The sequence below is a fragment of the Herpailurus yagouaroundi genome, unplaced genomic scaffold, assembly GCF_014898765.1.
Source record: "Herpailurus yagouaroundi ecotype Mexico unplaced genomic scaffold, PumYag 250, whole genome shotgun sequence".
NCBI classification, from domain to species: Eukaryota; Metazoa; Chordata; class Mammalia; order Carnivora; family Felidae; genus Herpailurus; species Herpailurus yagouaroundi.
Genome location: NW_024412467.1, coordinates 2376887 through 2387786, shown reverse-complemented (window position 1 = coordinate 2387786; position 10900 = coordinate 2376887). Strand labels below are relative to the sequence as shown.

Below are 10900 nucleotides of genomic sequence, written 5' to 3'. Positions count from 1 at the left end.
GGTTCCTTTTCTATGACCTCCAAACATTGGGGTGTTCCAAGACTGTTCCGTCACACACACACAAATATATTTTAATATTTTATTAAAAAAATTTTTATTTATTTATTTTGAGAGAAAGAGAAAGAGAGAGAGAATGAATAGGGTAGGGGCAGTGAGAGAGGGAGAGTGAATTCCAAGCAGGCTCCATGCTGTCAGCTCAGAGCCCGAGGTGGGGCTCAAACTCATGAACATGAGATCATGACCTGAGCCGAGATCAAGAGTCAGATGCTCAACCGACTGAGTCACCCAGGCGTCTCATATTTAACATTTTATTTTTTGAGTAATCTCTACACCCAACATGGGGCTTGAACTCACAGCCCTGAGATTAAGAGTCACACGCTCCCACCAACTGAGGCAGCCAGGCGCCCCCCTCCCCAGTTTTGTATTCTTAACTAGATTTCTCACCTGGACTCCAAACACATTCAGTCACCAACTTGACAGCCATCCATTTGGATGTCTACGTGGCTTCTCAAATATAACATGTCCAAATCAGAATTCGTGCATTTCCTCTCTAAGCCAGCTGCTGCTTAGGTTCTCTGTCTCGGAAGAGGGCACCCCGATCCTTCCAGCAGTTCAGGTTGAAATTTTTGGATTTATCCTTGGCTTTTATTGGTCTCGCATCTCATTTCCAACTTACCAACAAGGCTCTACTGTCAACGTAGAAATTTGGACGGCGGGTCCCTCTCCATTCCTACAGTACATTTCATGACTTGTCCCACTCAAGGAGACTGCGCTACAGTTCTTCTCTTGCCTTCTACAAAGTGTACCTGCCTGTACTCTTCAAATATATCAAGATACGGAAGCTCAAGGAAAGGGGGAGTGGCTACTGTTGTAAGTGAGAAGAGCCTTAAAGAGACATGACAACTAAACATGTAATCCATGGTTGGAACCCTGTATCCATACGCGTGTGCATGCGTGTATGTGAGCACCTGTGCATGTGGGTATGCGAGCACGTGCATATGCATGTGAAGGCTATACAGGATTATTAGTGGGACAACTGGGAATCATGGACATGTGTTGGCCAGCACGGCAGCCACATGTAGCTTTGGAGCACGTGAATGTGACTAATCTGAATTGAGCTGTGCTGTAAGTATAAACTACATACTGGATTTCGAAGACTTAGTATGAGGGGAAAAAAAAGAATGAAGGTGCCTGGGTGGCTCAGTCAGTTAAGTGTCCAACTCTTGATTTTGGCTCAGGTCATGATGTCATAGGGGAAGGGGCAGAGAGAAAGGGAGAGAGAGAGAGAATCTCAAGCAGACTGCATCATCGGTGTGGAGCCCAGTGCAGGGGCTCAAACTCACCAACCGTGAGATCCTGACCTGAGCCGAAATCAAGAATTGGTTGCTTAACCAACGGAGTCACCTAGACCTCCCCCAAAATGTATTATTAAAGTTAACTTCCCCTATTATTTTTACTTTTTAAAATCTATTAGAAAAAAAATTAAAAATAAATTGTGTCTGCTAGTAAAATCTAAAACCCCAAGCCTGGCTCCTCTTCAAGGCCATTGTACTTATTGTCACCTCTTCTGCCTGGGGATATTCACGTGGTTCACCCCTCAGTTCCTCAGGTCGTTGCTCAAATGTAATTTTCTATTAGGCCTTCCTCGAACACCCTCTTCAAACTTGTGACCTTTGCCATGTCACTTCTCCCTTCCCCCACCTTGTGCAATTATGATCGCCTTCCCTGTCTTTCCCTCACCAGAATATGAGCCCTGTGAGGGCAGAGATTTTTTTTGTTGTTTTCTCTTCACTGCTGTATCTGCAGTGTCAAGAACGGTCCCCAGGGGGCGCCTGGGTGGCTCAGTGGGTTAAATGGCTGACTTCGGCTCAGGTCATGGTCTCACCATTCACGGGTTGAAGCCCCGCGTTGGGCTCTGTGCCGACAGCTCAGAGCCTGGACCCTGATTCAAATTCTGTGTCTCCCTCTCTCTCTACCCCTCCCCGACTCGTGCTCTGTCTCTCTCTCTCTCTTGCTCAAAAATAAATAAACATTAAAACAATTAAAAAAAAAAAAAAAGAACAGTCCCCAGTATATACCTTATTCATAGTAAGTATGCAAATAAACAAACAAAACTTGTTGAATAAATGAGAAGTAGAGATCAGGTTTGTAGCAAACAATTTGTTTCTCACACAAAGCATACTTAGAATTTCTCAAAATCAAGAGAATATTAATAAGAGATATTATCTCCAGGAAAATTTCAGGGATAAAAATATTTCTCTTTGACTAATTTGCTTTTCGAATATAGTAAGAAGGGCTGGTGTTTTCTGCCGAGTTGGGGTTTACGGTTTTCCTTTACCATCTTGTAAAGTTAAGGAAGACAATTCAGTTAAACAGTATAGCAATAAACCTTCCTTGTAGGAGAAAATTTTTCCTGCTGACTCAGTTAAAGGAATCACTGGTATTTAATAGCGTCAGTGGGTGAATACTCTCCCAGCTGAATGCTGGGGTCTCCTCTGTGATGACACGGGTGGGGTGTGGGCTGGGAACACACAAATGAAGGCTCTTAGCATCCTCAAGGGGCTTGTGGTCTCTGCTCACGGATACCACAGTTCTGAAACACAGCTCTTTTTCTCCAATTAGCTTTACAACAAATTGAGAGGTAAACATTATTAGCTTCATTTACAAGTGAAGGAATTTCAAGATGAGAAATTCAAGTTGCGAAATGAGGCACCCTGTGCTGTAGAAACGCCAGCTTAAGAAGGGCATGTGAAAAACAGAGCAGACTCTGTGCATAAGACTAACAATTCAAAAATAATTTTTATTTTAACTTACATGATTGAAAGAGTGATGGATACAAATGCCACGAGACTAAAGGCACCCCCTCTGAGTGAAAATAAAATGCAGAAATGAATACAAAAGTACGTAATTAATTACTCATGCAATATTCAAAAAATTAGAAAACAAAAACAAAGCTAACAAAAAACTCTGTAACATTTGTGATTTGACTTTCTACAAAAAGAATCAACCATCTAACAGAGACTATAGGCTACAGACTATACATGCTAAACTACAGACTGTACAATGTACCTTTAAAATGAAGGATATATGCATATATATAATATTTATAAATATACAAATATATATACACATTATAACTTCACAGTTGAAAGAACTATTCGCCAGGAAGTCTGGCAAACAATTCTTACTTTAAAATGGATTAAGAGTTGTTCTTAAAGGTCTTGCTAAAATGTAAATATTTAAAACGACACCTAAATATTTGATACGAACACATCCAGAATACAGTTGATATTCCACGGTTGAAATCACACTCACACATTTTATTTTGATATCTTGGCATATCCCACCGTGTATACTCTTAAGAGGAAGGAAAGTTAGTACGAGCTATCTAGTGGTCTTGTACTTTATTTAGTGGAATTGCTCCCCTGATACAGAAACAGTAAGGGGAGCTGCTGTTTTAACTATTTGGCCAAGAGATCCCACCCAGTGACAAGTGATTTCTCTGGGGCAGTAACTGTCTCTTGTGCCTCCTCCCTCGGCACATTCTTCCTCCTAATCTCATGGTAATTCCTGTAGAAGCAAGGACCACTTGTGAATCTCCTTCTGCTCCCGCCCCATTAAGATTCCTCTAAGTGCCCAGTTCTACGACCCCAAAGAGCATCACAGCTTTCTGATTCCATGAGTTTTTGTTTTGATTTGTCTTAGCAGCAAAATACCTCTGTTGTAAAAGTATCATAAAAAAAAAAATGGCTCGTGTTCAAAAAAGCTTCAACTTCAAATGTCTTTTTTTAAGGAGTACGGGTATCATCTTAGACATCAACCTGTCTTTTATCCATCACGGAAACATGCTTTGGGAATGGTCAGGATGGAGAAAAGAAACAAAAGAAGTAATGGAGGCTTGGAAAAAAAATGAAGTTAAAAAAAAATTTAAACTCTTACAATGTGTCATTTTACCGAGTTCCGCGGGCAAACTGTTATTCGAAGAAATTCTTTTTTGTGCTTTGCATTTAAGGTAAAATTAGGTAGCTGGTGGGGCCCCTCAACCCTCAGGACACGACGGGGAGACACCGCAAGGCGTGTGATAGTCATCAAAGTATCATGTGACGATTTTAGGCTTAGAGAAGAACTTCCAAAAAAGTACAAAGATGGCTGTTTTAAAATTCCATACATACGAGATAAGATGGACGCTTCTACCAAGTATCGTCAGACGCAATCGACACCGTCATCTACGGAGTCATATTGGCCCTATTCTATCGGCCAAAGGAAAAGTAGATAGGTACTATGACGCTCGACTTTGACTTCTATCTATGACGTGTTAAATTTCCAGACAACCTCAGCAGAACTCTTCAAGGTTTAAACACGCCCGCTAAATCCCAGCACCATCTTGATGAACAGGGCCATTTTATTAAGATGGCTGTTGGGCAGAGCTCATTAAAAGGCCGTGGCAACTTCAGCCCCATGACGCCCTCCGGCGTTAACACGGTCTCGAGGAAATTTGTCCAGCTGTTCGTACGCCAGCCGCCCATCTTCTCCTGCGCGCAGAACATCAAAAATAAACACCAGTTTAACCTTCTTATTCATCACTCAGGGTAACGAATTGAAACCAGTTGTTTGGGAATGGATTGCTATATCTGCTAATGTTAACTTTAGTAAGGAAAGTCATCTTCTGTAACTCTTAATTATGTTGTTTCCTGGTACTGTTTAGAAGAGCCGGGGCGCCTGGGTGGCGCAGTCGGTTAAGCGTCCGACTTCAGCCAGGTCACGATCTCACGGTCCGTGAGTTCAAGCCCCGCGTCGGGCTCTGGGCTGATGGCTCGGAGCCTGGAGCCTGTTTCCGATTCTGTGCCTCCCTCTCTCTCTGCCCCTCCCCCATTCATGCTCTGTCTCTCTCTGTCCCAAAAATAAATAAAAAACGTTGGAAAAAAAAAAAAATAGAAGAGCCAAGAACTTTTTTTTTATACTCAAAAAAAGAAAAAAAAATTCCAGGGGCGCCTGGGTGGCTCAGTGGGTCGGGCGTCCCACTTCGGCTCAGGTCATGATCTCACAGTTCATGGGTTCGAGCCCCGCGTCGGGCTCTGTGCTGACAGCTCGGAGCCTGGGGCCTGCTTCGGATTCTGTGTCTCCCTCTCTCTGCCCCTTCCCCGCTCGTGCTCTGTCTCTCTCTCAAAAATAAATAAAGATTAAAGAAAAGAATTCCAGTGTAGTGAACCTACAGTGTTCTATGTTTCAGTTTCGGGTGTACAATACAATGATGCAACAATTCTATACATTACCCAGTGCTCATCAAGATAAGTGTGCTCTTAATCTCCCTCACCTATTTCACCCATCCCCCTTCCACCTCCCCTCTGGTAACCATCAGTGTGTTAACTGTAGTTAAGAGTTGGCTTTTTGGTTTGTCTCTTTTTTCCTTTGTAGAACAACCAAGTACTTTTGAGTTAATGCCAGAGACTAAAATAACGTCAGCGTGTGGAACAGTTGAACTCCTAGGGGCATTTAATGGCAATAATTTCACACATAGATTTCTTCCTGAGAAACCATATGGATTATAAGTGTCTTAGAGATTTCAGAATGGCTGGTCCTTGACTTCAAGGCATTGAACTTTGATATAGCTTTTACTTTTTTACGTTATATATTGACATATCCAAAGGGTCTTTTATAAAAGCCAAATTTAGCTACACTTTAGCTACTAGAAAACTTTAGCTAAAAAAAATTACCCTTGGCCTTGGACACATGTGGTGATGCCATCTACCAGCTAGTAACTAGGTCACGTCTGCCAGTAGAACCATCTCGAACAGCCAACAGGTATTTGCAAGTTACCTGAACATTCCATTCTATTTTTTTCCTATTTAAAACAATGATTAGGAAACAGGGAAAACAATCACAGAGAAGTAGTGATAAGAAGCAGGTTTTGGGGCGCCTGGGTGGCGCAGTCGGTTAAGTGTCCGACTTCAGCCAGGTCACGATCTCGCGGTCCGTGAGTTCGAGCCCCGCGTCGGGCTCTGGGCTGATGGCTCAGAGCCTGGAGCCTGTTTCCGATTCTGTGTCTCCCTCTCTCTCTGCCCCTCCCCTGCTCATGCTCTGTCTCTCTCTGTCCCAAAAATAAATAAACGTTGAAAAAAAAATTAAAAAAAAAAAAAAGAAGCAGGTTTTCACGTATTTAATACAAGAGAGACAAAGCTGGGAATAATGAGTTGTGCTCAGTCAGAAGTTCATTAAGAGGGACACCTGGGTGGCTCAGTCGGTTAAGCTTCCCACTTGGGCTCAGGGCATGATCTCACAGTTCATGGGTTCAAGCCCCGTGTTGGGCTCTGTGCTGCCAGCTCAGAGCCTGGAGCCTGCTTCGGATTCTGCGTCTCCCTCTCTCTGCCCCTCCCCAGCTCACATTCTGTCTCTCTCTCAAAAATAATAAACATTAAAGATAAAAAAGAAGTTCATTAACAAAAAAAGTAAAAAAAGATTCGTGAAACGCTAGAAATACATTGAGGTCAGTGAGTTTTTGAAAAGCAGTGTAATGGTGGATTTTATAATATATCGTAGTCTCTGGAAACAGAAGCCTCTCAATCAACTAAAGTTTGTCTTTTAGAGGGGTAGATTTAATTTTTTCGGTGATACATCACATATCAAAGGAGAGAGTCACCCGCACTTATAAGAACTTAGCGAACCTCTCTAGACAAAGGCCGCCACATTTTAGAGATTTCTGTAGATTGTTTTGTCATGCCTTGTTGACTTTTCTGAGGCAAATGCTCTTTTTTTCCCCTAATTCAGTAATTTTTACTTTTTTATTACTTTGGAGTGGAATCCTTTTTTGAGACAAAATATTTGCACAAACCCCTGACATATAAAACATTAAACACAGCACCTTTCCAGGTGATGACAGCGGGGCGGGGCGGGGGGGGGGGTTGGTAGAGAGAGACAGAATTAGGCACATTCATACCATGGCACACAGCCTGAATGGCTTGGGTAACTAACGCTATTTAGAACCCAGTGAATACCCGGCCCGTTCCTAGCATGTGCATGGCTATATCCCAATTTAGAGGTGTGCAGTCCTTCCCCAGAGTCCCGCAGAGTGTGGGTGCCCATAAGTGAGTTATGCCTCAATGGGCCCTTCTGCAAAATGGGACTAACTGCCCTTCTCCCTCGTGCAGTCCTTCAGAAGATAAAATGCGCTAACTCATGCAGGTCCCTCAAAACAGTGCCCGGCACAGAGCGAATCCTCTACGGGTGTAACCCCGCATCACTGCAGAGACACAACCAGAGCTGGGATGCCGGGGCCTCTTACTCTAACGTTGTTTTCCGTGGGCGTTGATCTGCATTGGCCCCTCCTCTGGTCTTTCAACAGCCCTGGGAAGCAGGCAGGTGTTGGAGGAGAAAGGGCCTGAGCTTTGGCACACGGGGCAGTGTGCTTTCAACAGGTCTGAGGCCCAGCCGGACGGGTAGGTGGCCACAGCTACGCAGACAGCAGTGGGGCAGCGGCCTCAGGTGGCAATTTACATGTAAACGGTAATGACTCAAAATTAAATACAGTTAACCTTCAGTTCCTCACTTACAGAAGCCACTAATTCCACAGCAGCCGTCTAGGACAAAGAGACCGGCCCCCAAATCACAGGGGGACCTACCAGACACAATTACCAACTCGGTCATCTGGGTGAGTTAAAAACACACCAGTGTTTGTGTATTAAGGTCAAAGGAGATTCATAACATCGGGTTCGAGCATCGGTTACATCTTAGAATCACCTGGGGGGCTTTGAACCGTCCCAGCACCCAGGCATACCCCAGCCCACTGAAATCAACCTTCGGGAGTAGAACCCCGGGCATGAGTGTATTTGAGAGCCTCCTTAGTGATTCCAATGTGCAACTAGTGTTGGGAACATGAGCTGGTGGTGTGAGGGGGGCATGGGGACCGGGGGGAGCCCCGCAGGTGAAGCAGGTGTGACCATCGCTCCTGGAGATGCTGTTTGTGCCGCTGAAGTGACTCCTGGGGCACATCTGGCGGGGACAGGCTTCTCTGGGTCACACTGGATAAGGAAGCGTCGCTGAGTTGTGCAAACACTTGGCTTGTCTTCAGTGTTAGCCCAGAACACGATGGGATAAAAGAGGTTCAAACTAATAATACCCTGGGCATGTGTTTAGGGAATTAAAGTTGTATGCCTAAAGCAGCCGTAAGGAATCACTGTTTTTTTAAATTTTTTTAATGTTAATTTTATTTTTGAGAGAGAGAAAAGGGGAGGGGAGGGGCAGAGAGAGAGAGGGAGACACAGAATCCGAAGCAGGCTCCAGGCTCTGAGCTGTCAGCACTGAGCCTGATGTGGGGCTCAAACCCACGAACCGCGAGATCATGACCTGAGCCAAAGTCGGACACTCAGCCAGCTGAGGCGCCCTCAGCACCAGGCGCCCCTTACCCAAATTTGTTTTAAAATTTTGTTAACGTTTATTATTAAGAGACAGAGAGAGACAGAGCATGAGCAGGGGAGGGGCAGAGAGAAGAGGAGACACAGAATCCGAAACAGGCTCCAGGCTCTGAGCTGTCAGCACAGAGCCCCATGTGGGGCTCGAACTCAAGAACCTGAGATCATGACCTGAGCTGAAGTGGGATGCTTAACTGACTGAGCCACCCAGGTGACTCAAGGAATAACTGTTTTATCCTTTAAACAAACATGTGCTGGCTTGGATTTCTGTGGATCAAATGATGTATTCGTTAGCAGAAGGAAGTGTCATTAAACCAGTAACTGTAAGAAAGAACACCTACAACAACGAATGTGATTTGCACGGTGATTATAAATGCCACGAGATTCTGCCTTACGTTATTAAGCAACTATAGCCTAACCAGGGTGGCTTCTTTCCAACTAGTATTATTAGCCGGATTATATTTGAGGACTTTTAGAAGCATAGTTTTTGCACATTAAGAGCGGTTGCAGTAGTAAAATTACAACTGTCTCTATCTTTTATGCAGGTCAGAACAGCCTCTCTCTGCCCCCTGCACTCCCCCGAAAGAACAAAGGTGTGAAACCTGGTAGGCAGGTGCCTTTACAAGGTGAAGTGGGGAGGGGGGTTTATCTGGCTATTCCAGCATTCAAGAACCACACTTCTTTTCTCCGGTGTCAGGACTCAGCTGGGCACAGGTCAGCGGGGCAACCAGAGGCTAACCTGCGAGGCAGGGTGAGGAGGGGACTAGTGTGCCCGCCGTGCCTGCCGCCTCAGCCAACCGCGGCCCCTGGAGTCCCAGCCCAAGCTCGCCAGCCCCCCTGGATCCCTGACTACTGCCTCTGCTTTAGGTTCGAGTCTACGTCCTGGCCTCCAAACAGCACAGGCTGATCAGCCTGGCGGGGCTCCCGAGAGCAGCACTCCCCCAGCTCCAGGCGGTGAGAACCGGGCATTGGAGGGAGATGGGAAGCCACCAGTTCCTCATAGTGTGTGTGTGTGTAACGTGCCCTGTGCGAGTGTGCGATGTACCTTGTGTGAGTGTGACCTCCCCTGTGTAAGTGTGAGTGACGTATGCCATGCGAGCACGCGTGTGATGTCCCCTGTGCGAGTGTGATGTCCCAGGTGTGTGACGTCCCATGTGTGAGCATGAGTGTGAGCAGCGCCCCCCGGGGGAAGGCGCTCCCGCGGCGCCCACGAACCGTCTGGGCCCAGCTCCCTTGGAGAGCACCAGAAGGAAACAACTGTGTAAGCGAAACTCACCGAGAGACAAGAGGGTCTCCGAGGCCACGTTTCTGATTTCCTCCGTGTCGCACTGACACAAAGTCACCAGCATCTTAATGCTTTCGGTGGCCTGCGAGGAGAGAGCCGTTAGTGCTGCGACACCCACGGCGGGGCCACAGGGGCGGTACTGTCTTGCGCAGGGTTCCCCGGGCCCGCTGAGCGTCCGGCTCCTGAGGCGCTCTTTTAAAGGAACACATTCCGCGCCGTCCCTCCAAGATGCACGGGATTCGTCTCCCGGGATGGCGCCTGGGCCGCGCACCTGCAGGAGCTCCAACAACGCGCGTTTGGAAGGGGAGTGGCCAGCCTGTCCTTCCAGAACAGGATCCCCTTCTCCGAGCTCTTTCCCACGCGCCTCACGGGTTCCAACCCAGTGCTCAGCTAAGGACTCTGTGTTTGGCTTGTGTGCCCAACGGGAGGACAGCCAGAGCAGGTGGTCGGAACCCTCGTGTCTGTCCATCCCACACGTATCAGCGCCCCAGGGACCGGGCAGTCGGCCAGGCAGCGAGCGGGGCTCGGTCCTGACCCCCCAGGGTTTCCGGTCCAGCGGAAAGACAGACGGTGGGACAATGACAGGCGGGGACACGGTGCTCGGGCAGAACAGAGCTGGGAAACGTCATCTGGTCTGACCTGGAGAATCTTCACAGAGGAAGCGGTGTCTTAGGGCAATTAGCCACATTCGGGTAAGTGGTAGGTGTGTGTGTGTGTGTGTGTGTGTGTGCGCACGTGTGCATGTGTTGGGCGGTGTGGGGCAGGAAATGCATTCCAGGCGAGGGGAGCACCTCCTACCAGGACCCCAATCAAGGAGGGGCCTTACAAGCCACATTAAGTGCTTTGAACTTCATCCTTAGCATCCTGGAGAACCACATAAGAGCTTTAGAAGCGGGATTTGTGGGGTGTTTTGTTTTGCTTTTACTTATTGATTTTGAGAGAGCTAGAGAGCGAGCAGGGGAGGGGCAGAGAGGGAGAGCGCGAGAATCCCAAGCGGGCTCCGCGCCGTCAGCGCAGAGCCCCATGTGGGGCTTGAACTCACGAACCCTGAGATCACGACCGTAGCTGCGATCTCGAGTCTCACCCTTGACCCACAGAGCTACCCGGGGCCCGGGACTCGTGCTATAGTGAGAGCAGCCTCACTGCAGCAGAAAGCGCGCACGGAAGGCGTGGACTCCGCGGGGGCAGAGGCCGGCGGGAAGGCGGCTCC

General features: G+C 47.1%; 1 protein-coding gene across 5 annotated transcripts in view; it reads right to left on the bottom strand.

The window, feature by feature from the left end:
- Positions 1-2774: 2774 nt before the first annotated feature.
- Positions 2775-10900, bottom strand: part of RIPOR2 (RHO family interacting cell polarization regulator 2) — a 232636-nt gene continuing 224510 nt past the window's right edge. For 2 of the 5 annotated variants that reach the window (XM_040460448.1, XM_040460450.1), the window contains 2 exons: positions 9682-9772; positions 2775-4532 (listed from right to left, as the gene is read on the bottom strand). In XM_040460448.1, the coding sequence (XP_040316382.1) occupies positions 4432-4532; positions 9682-9772 (192 nt within the window). In that variant the 3' untranslated portion in view covers positions 2775-4431. Of the gene's footprint in view, positions 4533-7077; positions 7475-9681; positions 9773-10900 lie in introns of those variants that run through there. The other 3 variants (XM_040460447.1, XM_040460451.1, XM_040460449.1) reach the window with 2 other exon arrangements.